This window comes from Vicia villosa, linkage group LG4, assembly GCF_029867415.1.
Source record: "Vicia villosa cultivar HV-30 ecotype Madison, WI linkage group LG4, Vvil1.0, whole genome shotgun sequence".
Taxonomy (NCBI): Eukaryota; Viridiplantae; Streptophyta; class Magnoliopsida; order Fabales; family Fabaceae; genus Vicia; species Vicia villosa.
This window is the reverse complement of record NC_081183.1, coordinates 154058384-154079329: the sequence shown is the minus strand read 5'-3', so window position 1 is coordinate 154079329 and position 20946 is coordinate 154058384. Positions and strand designations below refer to the sequence as shown.

Genomic DNA, 20946 nt, shown 5'->3' with positions numbered 1-20946 from the left:
TGGAAAAAATACCAAAAACATGTTTATTTTTATTTAAAAAAATCCAAAAAACATTTTAATTAGATTTTATTTCTCTTATTCGGTCATTGTTTGTATATGCTTCGTTCTTTTTAAACAATTAATTAAATATTGCTTTAATTAGTTGATTATTGTTGATTAAAATTGATTAGTTTACTAATCGATTTTTCTTAACTTGATTAATTAATTTAATCAATTTTTAATTAATTGGTTAGATAGTTAATTTGTTTATTGCTCTTATTTTTATTTGTTCCTTATTTAGGGTTAACTTTATTGTTTAGTTTTCTTTTTCATTTTATTTTCATCCTTTAAAACACTTAATAAATATCAAAAGTAGAGAACGGTGAGCATCCTTGCATTGGGATTCAGTTCACAACTATCTACATTTCCCTTTAAAAAATACCCAACAAAAAAACACTTAAAATACCTAATAAATTTCAGATTCTTAAAAAACAGAGAAGAGTGAGTATCCTTGCATTGGGATTTAATTCACCATTATCTACATCAAAAAATACCAACCAATTCAATTTTCTTTTCCCTTTAAGAACATGTTAATTCCGTTCCACGACAATTGTTTAAGTCTCCAAAGGTCGAGCAGCAGTGGAATGCGAACGTTTAACATCATTCATTTAAAAAACACAAAAAACATACAAAAATTTGTAAGCCGAACTACGGCTGCTCTGATTCCACAAAAGAGATACGTAGGCATTGGGTCGCGGAGCCTGAACAAGCACATTCTTTTATATATTTATTTCTTTTCCCCAAGTTTCTTTTCTCTTCCTTTTTTAGTGTGTTTCCCTTTAGCTTTAGACTTTTAGATAACACCCATAGATTTAGACTAACAAGAGTGAATCCCGTTGAGTACGACGGACGTGAGGAGTGCTAACCCCTTCTCCTTGTGTATCCGACACCCTTACCCTTTTCTTTGGGTCGTAAGACCTTTGTTTGTTTTTACCTTTAGGTTTTACTCGATGTTTTCCTTTCTCATCTCTTAGGATATATAACTAATTGATGGCGACTTCATTGATGCTGAGAAAATAGAATTGATTTCGGAGGTCGCCTACCATATGTTTTGTAGAACTTCTTTGATGTCAATGGAAGTTGCGGGTCTTGAAGGTGTCCTCCCTCTAGGTAATCCCCCTAAGGATAGAGATATCTAGAAGGGGAAATATGATGTGGTCGCCCATGATCGAGCATGTCTCCAAGAGAAAGTGTATGGCCTCCATGAAGAGATTGTTATGTTATTTGGTCAAAGAAGAGAAAAATATCCATGGATCACCCTCCACTCTAGATGACTGGGTGTCTAAGTTGCAGACGTCTTTGGAGGCCAAAGACAAGTCTATTGAGAAATCGAAGGATTTTTTTTGAAAAAGTTCACCTCTCAGATTACTGTGGTGAAATATGCCTTGAAGAGGGAGAAAAACTCTTGTGCTAAAGAGCGGGAGGTTTGTAACTCCCCAGATTGCTTTCAGGATTTATGACTCAAAACACTCATGGGTCTTTTTAGAATTCTTTGTCCTCACTTGCACACTTTCTAGGAATCTTCCCAGAAGATCTACCATTCAAATACTACTTAAAGTCATGCCTCCTTAACTATGGGGTTCTTATTTGTTAGGCTACCTAAAAGAAAATGTATCTTATTAGTATAGATAGTACAAAGCTATCCTTATAAGCCTTCCTTCAACAACGTAGTCTCATCCCTGCATAGCCTCAGGATCCCTCTCATTTTTATATAAATTTAGCAGCCATTCCTCGCCCTCTTCAGCCTCGGGTGTTACATGTTCCCCACCCTCTTTGGCCTCGGGTGTTACATGCCCACCATATTCCGCCTAGTTCATCCCTGAACCACATCATACTAGGAGATGTATGGCTCTGATACCATTTGTAAAGCCGCATAAGTTGTATTCGATAGGGAAAACAAACCATACATGTTAAATACTCGCATTTTATATAACGAATGATGAATTGAGAGTAACATATTTAAGTTAATAAAAATATGTTATAAAGAATGGCCCAAGCATATAAAAATTCTATTGCTAAACTTCCAATAATCCAAAATATCATAAGACTTACTCATGTGTATAAGTTTTTGGACAGTGATTATACTAATGAGTTTTAAATTATAGGTCATAGAATATCCACATAGGTCTAAAAATAGTAATTACATTTAATTATAAGTACTTTCATAACACAATATCATACTTGATAGGAATACTGATATTTACTTGTATTTTCATATGATGACCTGACAAAGATGGACTATTGAAGATAAGATAATACAATATTATTGAATGCTAAAGAATTATCGTGTCTTTTCAATATTGATATAAACATTAAATTATGATGTTTCCTATTATTTAGAGAATAATATATCTCAGTATAATAAAATAAGACTTCCTAGAGTTATTGTATATTTTGAAGTTTTCTTAGAATATGTCATATTTATAAAAGCGCGCAAGAATATATGACTTCTTAGAGTTATTGTATTTGTATATTTTGAAGTCTTCTTAGAATATGTCTTATTCATAATATTTAATCAATAATTAGTGTTTATTTATAATTGACCATAGTATAATTAATTAATAATTGATCATGTTAATTTATATTTGATTAATTAAATAATTAATCAAACTATATATATATATATATATATATATATAGATATATACATATATATATATATATATATATATATATATATATATATATATATATATATATATATATGTATAAATTTTATTATATTTAAAAATAATAAAATACAATTTAAATATTTTAAATTAATGAAATATGGTTTAAAGATTATATTTTATTTTATTACCTTTTGTTTCAAAGACAAATGAAAGTCAATATAAATTTTGACTCTGAATTCTCCACGACGGACCTTGGTCCTCTTAATTAGTTTATGACTATTGTCTAATAAGGACCTTTTATAATGTGATGGTGTTGAATTGTGATCTCAGAAGGTGATGGTGGATTTCTAAAAGTCTGATTGTTTAAATTTTTAAATTTTTATGTTTGTTTTACACGTTGTGGATGGTTCGAGGTTGAAATTTTAGTCGGTGTCCTTCATGGATCATGAATACTTATTTAATAAGGACCCCTCTAGTGCGACACTTATGAATTGTGATATAGAAATGTGATGGTGGATCTCTGGGAGTCTGATTGCTGAAATTTTTGAATTGTTATGTTTGTTAGTTTGTTTTCCATGTTGAGGACAGTCCAACGTTGAAAATTTGAGTTGGTGTTCGTGTAAGGTTAAAAAGAGTCAGTTGAGAAGGACCCTTTCTAATGTGACACTTGTGAATTGTGATTGGGGAAGGTGACGGTGGACCTTCGAGAGTTCTATTGTTTAAAAGTTTAAATTTCTCTGTTTTTTAGTTTGTTTTACACGTTGTTGCCGGTTGGAAAGAGTTAGTTGAGAAAACCTTTTAAAGTGTGACAGTTGTGAATTGAGATCTAAGAAGGTGATGGCAAACCTCCAGGAGTCTGATTGATGACATTCCGTTGAGAATGATGCTTTCTATTGGAAAACCTCTGAATTGTGATATAGGATGGTGGACCTCCTAGTGTATGATTGATAAAATTTTAATTTATTTGTTTATTAGTCCATATATTTACACGATACATACAGTCTGGTATTGGAAATTTTAGTCTATGTTCTTCTATTGAAGGAGACAGTTCCGTTGCAGGCAGGCTTATTGATAGAGCGGATGCTCAAGCCTGGAGGGATGAGGTAGAGGCAGAGGCAGAGGCTTCCCAGCTACGGGCTAGAAGACATCCTCCTACCGGTTCTCACTGAAAATGGTTGTCTGAGCAGACGCAATACCGCGCACCCAGACGTTGGATATCTAGTGTTGCTACTACGGAGGCGGCACCTGCACCTGTTCTTGTGGATGAGCAGGTACTTGAGGAGGAGCCAATTGTTCTTGTACCCGCTGTGGAGGAGCTAACTGTAAAGGTGCCCCCTGTGGTAGAGGAGGTACTCGATGTGGAGGAACAGGTACCCGGTGTGGAGGTGGTTGTTGAGGAGGCTCTTTCAGCAGTTGATGAGATGTCTCATGCAGTTGAGGAGCCACATCATCATCTCTGCCCGTGAGATTACAGTTAGGGCATTTTTGGTACAACATCCTTCACAGTGCGAGGATGGTTACTTTGAGAGGTATCATAGTATATCACACCCTCGCCTCATACCACCGATTGTAGGGTCTTTTGATGTTCCTGGGTCTTCTGGTGCTAGGGCTTCTGATGTTGATGTACGAGCTGACGACATGCCGCCACCACCACCTCCACCTTCTGCAGGGGAGCAGTATAGCCGCCTCTAGTTGATTGTTGTTCTTGTAGATAACTTCACGAGTTTGGTAAACCCGGATGAAGAGGTTTTTACATGATTATCTAAGAAAACAGACATAGCACGTGGGAGGCATATGTAGACATATTATATTTTGTTTGTATTATATGTATATTTTGTGACACGGACTTGTTATCACCATACTTATTAATTATATAATGTTTTAGGGATTACATGATTGAAAGATGAACACAACATAAAACAATACAACAAACATAAATTAAAAAACACTAAATATGAAAACCTAGGTACTACCAGATGATTATGGACGTTTCAACGTCTTCATTATATCGTCGAAGGATCTTGTTATCTGCACATCCAACTTGATCAGACCTTTAGTTATTCTACGGCGAAATGATTTCCACATGGCCTTGACATCTTCATCGGTCTTCAAGTCAATCAGGTTGCATTCACCATTCCATTACTATCAATCCAATCTTCGCGAAACTCGATCTTTCTCACCGTTCTGTTATCGGTATCAGACACCAACTCATTCAACTTATCTGTCAAGTGGCGAGAGATGTGGCACCATCTGGAAGCTTGAATTCTACAAGAGGGTTGTTTTCGTTGAAATATACTTTGCCTTAATCAGAAATTCAGGAAGAAACATTATTTATATGTCTTTCTTTATGACATATGCCCCTATTTATGCAAATGGTGATTCATTCTAGACCACACAAATTTGTCGGTGTAATCTGAACCCTCCAAATATGTAGGCAAAATTCTGATCGTTGAAAAATTCCAAATGTGTACATTACTGAAAATTTCAGTATACCACAAATTTTTGGTATTCAATGATAAATTTGAAATTTCCGGTGAGAATTTACCAATACCGAAAATTTCAAATGCACTACCCAAATTTTTATCAACTCTATTGAAAATTTTGCTCGGAAAAATTGTCCCATTTCCGAAAAACATTTCTGGATTAATGAAATATGGAGGATGCAGGATATAATTTGGGGTTGCAAGTAAAATTGTCAAAACTTGTGGTGTGAGAGATATGTATGTTTTTTCATATTGTACCAAAACACACAATAATCTTGATATGAATTAGTACCCACAAAAACACAATGCACATTTCAATCATGGAACCCACAAACAACTCATCAGAGGACTGCATAAGAATGAGTATTGTTCGGTTAATTTTTTTTTTGTATAAATAATACATAACATAAATAGAGAAAGAAGGTTAAATTGTGTGAGAATGTGTGTATATTTTATATCTTTTTGTTTATAATAAATCTTTTTGTTCAAGAAATCAAACGATATATTTTTTCTGCTTTATCAGTGAGGAACTTAAAAGAATTCTAACCTTAGTTGTCAACAAATAAATATAATTAAAAAAATTATTTTTTTTGACGAAAGCAAAATCAATTCATATCTTTAAAAAATATTTTTTAATACAAGGAAGGATCGAATAAAGAACAGCGCGTCGAGACCAAGAATTGGCCGCCCTAACAAGGCTATGAACAACACAATTTGCTTGATGCTTAATAAACTTGACCTCAAAGTTATTTCGAGAAACTAACATATTTTGAATACTATTAATAATCATACTATATTCAGAGTTACCAGATGGAGTAGCATGAGTTGCTTGAACCACAATTTAGGAATTACTTTCAAAAATAATGTGCTTCAAGTTTAAGTTGATTGCTCCTTCGATTGCTTCCTTCAAAGCTATTGCGTCTGCTTCAACAATAAAGAATCTGCCACTCTTCCACGATGTACCCGCCACAACAAAACTCCCAACACCGTCTCTAACACACCACCCTCCATTAGTCGTACCCAGACTCTCATTAAACCCTGAGATACATTGCATTTCAACCAACCCGGTTGAGGTGGTTGCCAAACACTCTGGTGGTGGGCTCGAATAGTGTCGGTACCTGTTGATCCTTGGGCCAAGAACCACTCTTGCCATACATGATATCCTTGCGCTCCTAAGTGGTTAGCATCTTTTTTCTCTTCATTTCAGATCCAATTATTTCTATTATTACACAACACCCAAATCATCACTGCTACCTTTCTCGCATCTTTGGAATCTTTAGTACTAAACTACAAATGTCTTGGATCAAATTGTTATTAAAAACAATTTAAGAACTTACAAAAATAATTATATGAATATTAACTTTGCTCAAGTTATTAATTTTTTTTACTAATTTGTTACTAATATTTAAAATAATTTTATTAGGATTTTTTTGAAAAAAATATTAATTATAAAAATAAAATAAATACATAAATAATATTTTTCTACACCTGTTAGTTTTTATGTTAAATGTAATATTTTTTTTTAATAAGTGATGGTATTAATTACAAAAGAGCTACACACAATCAAATTACCTCTTTATATAATAGAGAGTTAAAATGTTCCAGAAATAAAAGTTACAGAAAATAGAAAAAACGTTAACTATAATATGAATATATATAATATGAGTATATGAGTATATGTCAATGACCAATGGTGAATGTCAATACAATGTTAATTTTAATGATAATATGAACATATATATATATATATATATATATATATATATATATATATATATATATATATATATATATATATATATATATATATATATATATATATATATATATATATATATATATATATATAATATGAGTATATGTCAATGACCAATGGTGAATGTCAATACAATGTTAATTTTAATCATATTACATGTGTACAATTTTTAGACCAATCTAATTAAAACAAATCAGATGAGTAAAATTACCTTATATTTTTAGTAGGATAACGAAGTTGTCCCCCTAAACAAAACCATATATTGCTTTACATTCATACTAATATTATATTGCTTTACATTCAAACTATTATTGATTGCTTCGTCAATCTAGTAATAAACTGCATACAAAACTTTAACTGATAGTACACTGCATATTAAACCATCCAAAATTAACCGGTAGGGGTGGCAATTAGATTATTAAGCTAAAATTCATTCCATCCATTTAAAAAAATTAATTCAATCCATCCACCACATAAAAAATAAGTTAATGGATGAATTAAATACATCCACATATATACATGGATGAATCCAATCCATCCAACACATTTTGATAATGCAATTGATTATTTTTATTTTATACTTTAAATTCATTAAATTATTTTTAAAAAAATAATAAAAATAGTTTTTTTTTTAAAAATAATAAAATTTGAAAATACAAAAAATTGAAATTTTTCGAAAAAACAAAAAATCGAGTTTCTTCAAAAAAATTAAATATCGAGTTTTTTTCAAAAAAATAGAGCTTTTTTGAAAAAACGAAAAAATCGAGTTTTTTCAGAAAAATGAAAAAATCGAGTTTTTTTTTAAAAACAAAAAAGTCAAGTTTTTTTCAGAAAAACGAGAAAAGTTGAGTTTTTTTCTTCAGAAAAACGAAAAGTCGGGTTTTTTCAGAAAAACAAAAAATCGAGTTTTTTTCAGAATAACAAAAGCGAGGTTTTTCGAAAAAACGAAAAATCGAGTTTTTTTTCGGAATAACGAAAAGCGAGGTTTTTCGAAAAATTAAGTTTTTTCAGAAAAACGAAAAAATCGAGTTTTTTTTTAAAACGAAAAAGTTGAGTTTTTTCAGAAAAACAAAAAAGTCGAGTTTTTTTTTTGGAAAAACGAAAAAATAGAGTTTTTTTTTGGAAAAACGAAAAATCATGTTTTTTCAGAAAAATAGAAAAATAGAGTTTTTTTTTGTTTGGAAAAACGAAGAATCTAGGTTTTTCGAAAAAAACAAAAAATCGAGTTTTTTCGGGAAAACCAAAATTCCGAGTTTTTTTCGGAAAATTGACAGTTCGAGTCTTTTTTTAGAAAAACAAAAAATCGAGTTTTATTGAAAAATTGAAAAAATCGAGTTTTTTTTTCAGAAAATTTGAGTTTTTTTGGAAAAACGAAAAATATTTTAGAATATTAAATATTTTTATGAAATTTAAAAAATATTTTAGAATATTTGAATTATTTTTCTTAATATTTAGAAAAGAAAATTTTAATTATTTTTTGGATGGATGGATATCCATCCATTACAAATATATTAATGGATGAATTGAATGAATTTTATTTTTTAATTAACGAATTAGATTGGATTTTTATTAAGAGAGCTTAGTGAATTGGTATTGTATTAATAGATTGGTTTGGTCTATCCATTAACCATCCAATCCATATATCCATCAAATCCATTCATTTTGCCACCGTTAGTTATTCACTTATTAATGTATATATGAATACATGATTAAACAATAACAGCAATATAGAAACACTTAAATCATTAATCAGAACAATATTTTGAATAAAGAAAACTAGATGTTTCAATTCAATCACACACCTCTTAAAAAATGAAAAACAAACAATCGCACACACAAAGCAAAAGGCACTCTTTTTTTTATGAGATACATACTCATAGTGAAGACTCACGAAGTGATAAAGAAAAGTTCAACACAATCCTCTGAGAAGTGAAGTAGACTAGTTTCCTGACAAGATGACAATTCCACACAACAAACCATGTTTATAAGCTAGTCACCACGCGGGAAAATGGAAAACCATGTTTGAACGCAAGTGAGACCAAGTGCAATAAGTGCAGCGACAAAACCAGTGATAGCCCAAGGATTGCCGAAATAAGTATGATAACCCTGCGTTATCCAAACATTACATCTGTTACTGTAATGCCTGTGTATTTTAGCTTTAACTTCATGATATGTTTCTTGGTTATGTACCAAGTCAGTACTTATGACGTTGAAAAGCTCAGAAACTTCCTCATCACTCCCAAGTGAATTCAGCAAAATACCTTTTGATCTCAATTCCTTGACATCTTCAGGATGGTCAATCAGCAAGTCCATGAAAACCACATATGAACATATTCCGTAGTTGTTCTTAAAATCGGGACACATCTCATACGCAATCAGGTTCAGGAAAGAAACCTCTGTTGTATCGTCCACAATAATCTCACGAAGAGTCAGTTTCGCACCAAACCAACTCTGCAAGAAATCTACGTCTGTTGGACTTCGTGTCCTGCTTGATATAAGTTTTATTCCTACTGTTTTTAGATCTTGTAAGTGCTTCTGAATTTATTCCACTTTGTTTCTTCTCCATCTCGTCAGCTTCATTTTTGTCTTCAATCTAAGTACAAAACAAATGGATTTCATCATCTTACTTATGATATATAATAAAATAACAAGACTAAAATTTTACCTTGAGGATCATTTTACGCTGAAGATCAAGAAGATGAGTTGGTGGGCTCCTCCCGGTCGTCTTATTGTCCACTGCAGTTTTTTGTTTTGTCTTAGTAGCATCTTTCAATTTATCTGGTATCAATTTATCTGGTATCAAGTTATCTGGAAACCTCCAGGACTTCTTGTCCGGTGGGGTCCAATGATAATTTTTGAGAAAATCCTTCATAGTATCTATCAAATTCTCGTCGTCATTTTTCCACAACAGGTTCAGTACTCGATAAGGAAGCTGATTCTCCAATAAAAGCACATCCATCATCACAAGAACAAGTTGATCTACCTTAATATTCAGATGACCTTCCGCTTCATCATCAACCTTATCATCAGTCTTATCATCAACATTAATACTCGCGTGTTCCTGTTCACCAATTTGATCAGCATTAGTATTCCTGTCTTTTTGTTTATCATGTTGATCAGCAGGATTCTCATTTTTTGGTTTATCAGTTTGAGAAAGCCTCAGCTTCTCCAAAATATACAGCAAAGAACATCCATCCACGAACAACAGCCATGACAGCTTTTCTTCAAGGCTGTGGAAGTCTTTTAGAGACGCCGCAGTATTGGCTAAAGCTAAAACATCGTCGGTATAAAGACCCTTGAGTTCATTAATGTTGTCGGCAATCTTTTGGTGTAGATATTCTCGAGTTTGTTGGGTGCTTTGGATGTATTTTACTGCCCAGGTAAGCTTATAGTTCTCTCCTAACTTGAGGTTTGGATTGTCATGATGGATTGGACCTATTGACAGCAACTTGGGTGAGTATTGCTTGTCAATATTTTTTCTATTTCGGAGATATGCTGCAACCCTTTGGATTTTGGGGCGTGAGTTTTGGTGCATTTGCTCTGCTTTTTCAAGCTCAGCAAATTTCACTTCAAGAGGAGTGTGGGATGCCATAATGTAATATGATAAAATGGTCTTGCAAAGTGAGTATATATATAATGAACGACTCTAGGTGCAATTGTGTCTGTTTACTTCTGCTGTTTAACCTTTACTATTTTATATCTTTACCTCATGAACAAGATAAGTAATTATGCTTAAAAAAAGATCTTACGCCTCCACTTTAATTGGATTTATCCAAATCTTCTTCACTACTAAAGTTTTAATCTCACAACTAGTTGTACTTGTGCACTTTACTCCATTTAGAAGGAAAGTAAAATTCTTAGATAAAGGACATGCTCTTTTACTGTTCTAGAGTTGTTTATCTAATTAAAACACAGTATTACAACTCTTAATATTATCTATTTAAAAACAATGATAATATAAAATGCAGTGCACTCTATATTTTAACAAAAGACGGATTCTTACTACCAATTACAATTATTTGGGAATGTTTATTTTTGTTAGTCTTTCAATAAAAATTAATGGATTTGTCAAACTAGCATTTGATAAAATATAATTTTAAACTTAATTTTAAGTGCATTTGTAATTTAAAAATTATGTTCATCTTCACCAAAACATAAAATAGTTCATTAAAAAAATTCCATATAATTTTCCTTAATCTTTATAATAGTTCTCTTCTTTTTTTCTTTTTTTTTGCTAAGATATTTGTTGTCTTATGAAATGTTTTGAGGAGATAAATGTTAGAATAATTGATTCAACTTGTTAAACAAGTATATGAGTGCAGAATAACAACAACAATAACACAATGCATAAGGTTTATAATATGTTGAAAGTTTCATTAAAAAAAAATCCATATAATTTCGCTTAATCTCTATAATAGTTCTCTTCTTTTTTCGCTAAGATAATAGTAGAAGACCCGTGCATTCGTACGAGTATAACAAAACTTAAGATGTAAAACAAACGAAAAATGTAAAATAAAGTTTAAAAGTTTAGAAGAGCAATGTAAAGTTTAAGAACGATATAATAAAGTGTATATATATATATATATATATATATATATATATATATATATATATATATATATATATATATTGTTATTAAAATAAAATCAGAATAATGTGTTATAAATATACTAAAGAAATGTATAAATACAAAATAAACATGGATATGGAATATTAAGAAATGTGTCAGGAGTACTTCAACCATAGATGAAAGTGGATGTTGTAGTGTAACAAAATAATCTGAAAACAATAGAAATAGAAGAATTAGAAATAAATTGAAATGATGAACTTCTATAATATGTATGCAATGGGTCATAGCAATGACAATGTGTTGGGTTGTATAAGGGTAATACCTGAATGATCCCATGCTTAATAGATAGAAGCGTTATTCCTGAATATCTTCATTGATGTTATAATTGTGTCTCCTTTTAAAAGTTGCAGGAATGTAAATGGCTGGAAAGTAACGAAAGATAGAAAAATATTGAAAAGATATATACTTGCATAAAGATGAATACACATGTATTTAAATTGGTGTTGGTGTCATACGTACAGCGAACTCGTTCTCTTAACGCTTGATACTTGAGTAATTTGTGAGTGATTTGTACAAAATGAACACCCGAAATCCTAACATTAAGACCCTTATTTATACTAATTTCGACCCTAACGGTCCTACACTAATGAAATGCCACGTTGCTCACACGCATACGCTTTGAATCCCTGGGATGCCATCTGTCCTTATTCGGTTACACAGACTATTTCGAAATTCAAATCTTCCCGCCTGAATCCTCTTTCGATACGTGGCAACGTGATCAAAACCGAGAATGCTACGAAAATACGCCAAGCTTCAGTACCCTTCGTATTTTGCAAAAACGCTTAAGTCTTAAAGACAATTCACTTCGAATTAGCTCCAATTCCCATTATCTTTATTTCAACTTAAACAACATCCTCGAATCATGGCCATCAGTAGCCATTTTTATTCTCAGAAATGGTCATCAGAAACCATTCTTCTTCGAACTCTAATCCTTCAAAGAATATTTTCTCTAAACGAAATCTCCAGCAAACACCATAGAAGAGTCGAAGGACTTGTCAAAATTGACAAAAGAAGAGCTTCAAGGGACGCTTGAATCTCATGAACAAAGAATGGCTGAAAGAGCTGCAGGAAAGTCGAAAAGCGATGTGGCTCTGCAGGCTCAGTTAGCAAACAAAAAGAAAGGTAAAGGAAGCTGGACTGGAAATAAAGGTAGAGGTGGCTACAACAATTCGACTGGTCAAAATCAGCAAGAAGGAAATTGGTCGAATCTGAGAAAGCCCTCTTACCAAGGCAACCAAAGAGGTGGTGTTGCAGGTAGAGGAAGAGGTAGTGGTCGAAAGCCTGACAAGAGTCACATTCAATGTTTCAACTGTCAGAAGTATGGTCACTATTCGACAGCTTGTCCAGAAAAGAATAAAAGTCAAGAAAGTGATGCAAAGCTTGCAAAACAAGAAGAAGAAGAGATGTTGCTGATGGTCATGACAAAAGATGAAGATAAATTCAAGGACCAATGGTACTTGGATTCAGGATGCTCATCACATATGTCTGGAAGAAAAGATTGGTTTGTCAACATAAAACCCTCAATGAAGAACATGGTGAAATTTGCAAATGACAATACTTTAGCAGCTGAAGGTATTGGTGATGTAATGATTACGAGGAAAGATGGAAAGAGGTCAGTAATTTCCAATGTGTTGTACATACCAGGCATGAAGAGCAACTTACTCAGCATTGGGCAGTTGGTCGAAAAGAACTACAAGGTTTCGATCGAATACAAGATGATGACAATTGTCGATGCAAGTGGGAGGTTAATCTTGAAGGCTCCTATGTCACAGAATAGATCCTTCAAGATCGAACTCAATGTGATGGAGCACGAGTGCCTTGCAACTGCAGCTAGCAGAGATGAATGGATATGGCACTATCGACTAGGCCATCTCAACTTCAATGACATCAGAGAGTTGAAAAGAAAGAATATGGTTTCAGGACTGCTAGAAATCGATAATCCAAACGAGGTATGTTAGGAATGTGTGCAGGCGAAGCAGCACAAGAATAGCTTCAGCAAGGATGCAGGAAGCAAGTCGAAGGCAATCCTTGATGTCATATACTCTAATGTATGTGGACCAATCCAGGTGGATTCGAATGGAGGTAACAAATACTTTGTTACATTCATAGATGATTTCAGTCGAAAACTATGGACTTATCTGATTAAGAAGAAAAGTGAAGTGATCGAGGTATTTGTCAAGTTCAAATCTATGGTCGAAAGACAAAGTGGTCAAATGCTCAAAGTTTTGAGAACTGATGGTGGTGGAGAATATGTGTCGAAAGACTTCGACATGTTATGGGAGAAAGAAGGGACTATGCATGAGGTGGTGTCACGCTACACTCCACAGCAGAATGGAACTGCAGAAAGGAAGAATCGAACCATCATGAATATGGTGAGAAGTATGTTGAAAGGAAAGCATTTACCTAAATAATTTTGGGCAGAAGCAGTGTCGACTGCAACATACATTCTAAACAGATGTCCGACGTAGAAGCTAGAAGGAATTATTCCAGAAGAATGTTGGTCAGGTGTGAAACCTAGCTTGAGCCATCTGAAGGTATTTGGATCTATAGCACATAGACATGTGCCAGATCAGTTGAGAAGAAAACTTGATGACAAGTCGAGTCAAGTGATACTTATAGGATATCATTCGACTGGAGGATACAAGTTGTTAGACCCAGTGAACAAGCAAGTAGTGATCAGCAGGGACGTGATCATAGATGAGCTTAAAGAATGGGATTGGACTGAAAATGACAAGAAGGATTCAGTGAGAATTCTTTATGGCGAACCATCTACTGAAGTCGAAAGAGAAGAAGTTCGACAAGAAGAAGTCAGAGGTGATGCAGGCCCAGGAAGACCTCAGAGAACAAGACACATGTCTGCAAGGTTGCAAGAATGTGTGATTACATCATATGATGTAGTAAATGATGAATGTGAGCTGGTACATTATGCTTTCTATGCAGATGTCGAACCTGTCAATACAACTGAGGCATTGAAGGATTCAAAGTGGGTAAAAGCTATGAATGAAAAATTGAAGTCCATCGAAGACAACAATACTTGGTCACTTGTCGAATTGCCACATGGAAAGAAGGCAATTGATGTGAAGTGGGTATACAAGGTGAAGTGTAATCCCAAAGGTGAAGTGACTCGACACAAGGTAAGGCTTGTGGCGAAAGGATTTCTTCAAAAGGAAGGAATTGACTTCGATGAGGTTTTTGCACCTGTTTCCAGGATCGAAACGATCAGGTTGGTTGTTGGTATGGCGAACATGAACAAGTGGCACATGTGTCAGATGGACGTTAAATGTACATTCCTGAATGGACCCTTGGATGAAGAAGTCTATGTTGCACAAACAGTCGGGTTTGTGAAACATGGCGAAGAGAGAAAAGTATGCAGGCTGCATAAAGCCCTGTATGGACTGAAGCAAGCTCCACGAGCTTGGAATAAGAAGATCGACAGCTTCCTAAGGGAGAAAGAATTTGTGAAGTGCACAACTGAACATGGGGTATATGTAAGAAGAAGCAAGAGTGAATTTCTTATACTATGTCTCTATGTCGATGACTTGTTAATAACAGGTAGCTGCAAGAAAGAGACCGAAGGCTTCAAAGGTGATCTTAGCAAGGAATTCAAAATGTCGAATTTGGGTCAAATTTCATACTTCCTTGGTATCGAATTCTACAAGAGTAGTAGAGGCTTGATGATGCATCAAAGAAGATATGCAAGTGAAATTCTCAAGAGATTTGAGATGGAAGAATGCAATTCGACTTCGACACCTGCTGAAACAAGATTGCAACTGTCGAAGAACCCAGGTGAAGAGGATGTCGACCCAACTCAATACAGAAGACTTATTGGGTCATTGAGATACCTTTGTCACACAAGGCCTGACTTAGCATATAGTGTAGTTATGATAAGTAGATTCATGCAAAAGCCAAAGGTATCACACCTAGCAGCGGCGAAGAGGATACTGAGGTATCTGAAAGGAACTCTCGACTATGGCATTCTATTTCCTGCAGCTGATGAGGGAAAAGAATGCAAATTAGTGGGTTACACCGACTCGAGTTGGTGTAATGATGCTGAGGATCGAAAATCCACAGATGGTTATGTGTTTATGCTAGGTGGTGCACCAATTGCTTGGAGTTCGAGAAAAGAACCAGTAGTGACATTATCATCATGCGAAGCAGAGTACATAGCTGTTTCTCTTTGTGCATGTCAAGCAACATGGATGGTGAACTTGGTCGAAGAGATAACAGGTAAAGATCATGGAGCAATTACCATGAAGATCGACAGCATGTCAGCTATTAATTTGGCGAAGAACTCGATAGCACATGGTCGAAGCAAGCACATCGAAATGAGGTTCCACTATCTTCGAGAGCAGATAGCTAAAGGGAAGATGAATTAGGAACACTGCAGAATTGAGAATCAGATTGTAGATATCATGACGAAGGGAGTGCTGGTTGAAATATTCAGAAGACTAAGAGCTATGATGAATGTAGATAGCTTAGACACAATGAATTAGGTGGTGTGATAATTTGTAATTCCTTGTGTCGAAACAGGTTGTTGCTCGAACGCAAGGTGTGTCGAAGTGTGTAACAGTTTGTTACACATAAATTTGTTTTAGATCTAGATAGATTTGATTTAGATTTAAAATAGATTAGATTTCATTTAGTTCTAAAATAGGTATTTTGGGCTTTTGTAGTTTTGGGCTTTGGCTTAGGGAGAAAGCTAACCTAAATCTATAAATAGGGAGTAACCCTCATTATTTGTAATCAAGTCAATAACTTGTATTCATAGAAGTTGTAGTTGCAAGTGAATAACAGAATTTCCATAGTTTGTGGGTAGAGAGAAACTGTAGAAAATACTTTTTTCTTCTCTTTTAATTTCCGCAAACCCTAATCTTACTTTTGTTCTTATTTTCTTCATTGTCATCTTTAACGATAAAGAATTACTCAAAGGTTTGAGAGTCTAATTCCAACAAATTTAAATAAAGAAAATTACATGTTTTAATTCAACCACACACCTTTTAAAAAAAAACAAAAACAAAAGAGTCACACACACAAAGCAAAAAGCACTCTTTATTTATGAGATACTTATAGTGAAGACTCACGAAGTGATAAAGAAAAGTTCAACACAAGATGACAATTCCACAACAAACAATGCATGGTTTATAAACTAGCCACCGCGCGGGAAAATTGAAAACCATGTTTGAACGCAAGTGAGAGCAAGTGCCATAAATGCAGTGACGAAACCAGTGATAAACCAAGTGTGATAACTCTGAATTATCCAAATATTACATTTACGATGGTAATGCTTGTGCATTTTATCTTTAATTTCATAATATGTTTCTGGGTTAAGTACCAAGTCAGCACCTATGACGTTGAAAAGAGCAGTAACTTCCTCATCACTCCCAAGTGAATTCAGCAAAATACCTTTTGATCTCAACTCCTTCACATCTTCAGGATGGTCAATCAGCGAGTCCATGAAAACCACATATGAACATATCCCGTAGTCGGTCTTAAAATCGGGACACATCTCATACGCTATAAGGTTCAGGAAAGAAACCTCTGTTGTATCGTCCACAATAATCTCAGGAAGAGTCAGTTTCGCACCAAACCAACTCTCCAAGAAATCTACGTCTGTTGGACTTCGTGTCCTGCTTGATATAAGTTTTATTCCTACTGTTTTTAGATCTTGTATGTTCCTGTATGTAGTAAGTGCTTCTGAATTTATTCCACTTTGTTTCTTCTCCATCTCGTCAGCTTCATTTTTGTCTTCAATCTAAGTACAAAACAAATCGATTTCATCATCTTACTTATGATATATAATAAAATAACAAGACTAAATTTTTACCTTGAGGATCATTTTACGCTGAAGATCAAGAAGATGAGTTGGTGCCTCATTCGTCTCTTCATTGTCTGGGCTAGGTAATCTCTCTTTAATGCCTGCCCAGGTCTTCTTTTCTGGTGTGGCCCAATGATAATTTTTGAGATAATTCTTCATAGTAACTATCAATTCATTCTGGTTGTCATTTCTCCACAACAGCTTCAGTACTAGATAAGGAAGCTGATTCTCCAACAAAAGCACATCCATCATCACAAGAACAAGTTGATCAACCTTAATATTCAGATGACTTTCCGCTTCATTATCAACCTTAATACTCACATGTTCCCGTTCACCGATTTGATCATCATGAGTATTCCCGCCTTTTGGTTTATCATGTTGATAAAGCCTCAGATTCTCCAAAATATACAGCAAAGAACATCCATCCACGAATAACAGCCATGACAGCTTTTTGTCAAGGCTGCGGGAGCCTTTCAGAGACTCCGCTAAAACATCGTCAGCATAAAGACCCTTGAGTTCATCAATGTTACCGGCAATCTTTTTGTGTAGGAATTCTGGACTTTGTTGGGTGCTTTGGATGTATTTTGCTGCCCAGCTAAGCTTATAGTTCTCTCCTAACTTGAGATTTGGATTGTCATGATGGATGGGACCTATTGACACAAACCTGGGTGAGTAAAAATACTTGTCAAAATTTTTTCTATTTCGGATAGACTCTGCAACCTTTTGGATTTTGGGGCGTGAGTTTTGGTGCATTTGCTTTGCCTCTAGAAGCTCAGCAAATTGTACTTCAAGAGGAGTGTCGGATGCCATAATGTAATATGATAAAATGGTCTTGCAAAATGAGTATAAATATAATGAACGACTCTAGGTGCAATTGTGTTTATTTGCTTGCTGTTTAACCTTTACTATTTCATATCTTTACCTCATGAACAAGATAAGCAAATATGCTTAAAAAAAATCTTACGCCTCCACTTTAATTGGATTTATCCAAATCTTTTTCACTACTAAAGTTTTAATCTCACAACTAGACTGTACTTATGCACTTTACTCCATTTACAAGGAAAGTAAAATTCTTAGAAAAAGCATCTGCGCTTTTACTGTTCTAGAGTTGTTGTTTATGTAATTAAAACACAATATAACAAGTCTTAATATTATTTATTTACAAATAATGATAATATAAAATGCGTTCCACTCTATCTTTTAACAAAAGACAAATTCTTACTACCCATTACAATTATTTGGGTATGTCTATTTTTGTTAGTTTTTCAATAAAAATTAACTATGGATTTGTCTAACTAGCATTTCATAAAATATATTTTTAAACATAATTTTAAGTGCATTTGTAATTTAACAATTTTGTGTGTTCAATTATTTTCCAACCTTGTTTGAACATTATGTTTATCTTATTCATGTGTTCTAATCAGAACAGATGTCTTAACACCGCATTCGACATCTTGATTCTGAAGTACCAGAATTTCTCCTTCATTCCTAGAGACATGAATAATATCATTCAAATCCTACTACAAAATTTGGAAGAGGAGGATTGTCTCAGCTGGAAGGCCAGCAGGGAAGCACACTACACTGTCAGAATAATAAATTATAATATTCTAGAATGGAAGTTACACAAGAAGTGGGAATGTTCCAACATAAACCAAGATAAGGTCATATGGAAAAGAGTTTGGGAAAGTAAGTTCCTCCTACAATTCTCAACAAAATTATCCATGTTTAAGAGAACTTGAGCAAAAGAGGAATGATAACAACTAACATCATTTGTGCTAGATGCAACTCATGGAAAGATACGACAAACCATTGCTTTAGGATATGTAAGTGGATTAAATATGTGCGCGTGGTTTGGCTCACAACTAAGCAAAAATGTCAAGAATATTCACTCAAGTAATTTCACTAATGTTGCAGAAGTAAAATTTATATAGCTTTAGATATGTTCGTCGATATGTTGGATGGAATATGGAGCCCAAGAAATAAAATTAGCTTTGAGTAAAAGAATATACAGGTCTTGGATATGATTAATGCAGCAAACCAGAGCTATCTTGATTTCAAGTCCAACTTTATTCACAATGAGCGGGTGGACATGGAAGTGTCAAAAGAAGATAAAATGAAGCCTGCATAGAGGTAAAAGAACATGCAAAAAAACAAGAGAATAGTGGAGACCAAGAGAATGAAACGAGCTACCTGTATACTCTGATGAACCGCTCTTGGAACATAAGCGATACATAAATAAATGCACGTTAAAAGTTATAGCAAGATGAAAGGAGTAGATGAAATCGGAAAAGAAAAACAATGGATACCTCCTAAAAGTGGATGGTTGAAAGGAAATGTTGATGTATGTCTCATTGAAATTTTCTGTATGCTATCCAAATTTTCGATATCGACCAAATTTAATTTCTTTTTTTATTAATAAGAGTAGTTGTTTTTTTACAAAAAACTCATCATGCTACATCATAAAAAATGACAATTCAATAAAGTGAAAGATTAAAATCCAAAAAATTAAATAAATAAAAGGATAAATAAACCTTACATTTGAGGGATGGATGAATCAAATGTTTAAAATGAAGTAAAAAAATCTAAAAATGAAAAATAGAAAAATAAAATTGTAATCAAAACTAATAAATAATTTAAATTATAAAGGCATAATTTATTTGAGTTTAATTAAATAGTTTAATAAAAGTACACCGACAATGTAAAAGTTTTACATTAATATTCAATAAAAATATACCGTGTTATGTAAGTAATATAAAATTTTCAATTTTTTTTTTGTGTAAGCAAGATGGAATATATAGGAGAACAAAGGGTTCTCAAACCTGATTACACAGAGGATGGAAAAGAACAAAAATCCGCCAAAAAGAAATTACAAACCAAAATAGCTATGAGAGAAAAAACAAAGGGTCTTTAGTAAACTCATAGAAACTATATATTGGATGCGTAATCTCTCCAAAAAACGACCACTTCCATAACAAAGTCTTGATTTTCCACACCGTATTATCAACATCCCAACCTTCGTTGCGGAAACAAAAGCCGTTTCTAGATAATCAAAAAATCCAAACAATGGCTAACCATAACACCCCACATTTACCTTCCTTAACTTTCTTTTCTTTACAAAAGCGGAACCAATCCATAAAGCTTTGATAGCAATCTTCATCCAAACCTCCGATCGGTTTTCCCACCCAAACCGCTATCTCTCTCCAAACCACACCCACCTCTTTACATTTGAAAAAAGAATGATCACAACTTTCCGAAATGGAACCAATCCACCTGATTTGATAGGATATATGGTTGTCATTCAATTTTATACTGTCGGTGAATTATTCATTCAAACAAATAAATTAGTTTATTGATTTTGTAAATATTCATACTTTCAACTTGAGCCCTAAATATAATCAGGTGTTTGCAGTGCAGTTTGAGTGGTTTTGACGCTAAAATTATTGGAACCGCAAGAGAAAAACACGTGTGGTTCGGTTTGGTTCGGTTGACTTTCAAAAATAAATCCGAACCAAACTAATGCGGTTTGGGTTGAATCGATTTTTTATAAAAAAAAATATCGAGCCATACATATACATATAGAAGAAAATATAATTTTGTGTTTAATCGTTCAT

The 20946-nt window shown here is 33.6% G+C and overlaps 2 protein-coding genes across 2 annotated transcripts; both read right to left on the bottom strand.

Annotated features, from left to right (window-relative positions):
* Positions 1-8671: 8671 nt before the first annotated feature.
* LOC131600001 (uncharacterized) lies at positions 8672-10494 on the bottom strand. Its single transcript, XM_058872236.1, has 2 exons — positions 9556-10494; positions 8672-9483 (listed from the first exon to the last, which is right to left on the bottom strand). The coding sequence occupies exons 1-2, from the start codon at positions 10480-10482 to the stop codon at positions 9310-9312; spliced, it is 1101 nt and encodes a 366-aa protein (XP_058728219.1). The 5' UTR covers positions 10483-10494; the 3' UTR covers positions 8672-9309.
* A 6020-nt stretch (positions 10495-16514) lies between these two features.
* Positions 16515-18161, bottom strand: LOC131600000 (UPF0481 protein At3g47200-like). Its single transcript, XM_058872235.1, has 2 exons — positions 17345-18161; positions 16515-17272 (listed from the first exon to the last, which is right to left on the bottom strand). Exons 1-2 carry the CDS (start codon positions 18143-18145, stop codon positions 16667-16669), a joined length of 1407 nt encoding a protein of 468 aa, XP_058728218.1. The 5' UTR covers positions 18146-18161; the 3' UTR covers positions 16515-16666.
* Positions 18162-20946: the final 2785 nt, after the last annotated feature.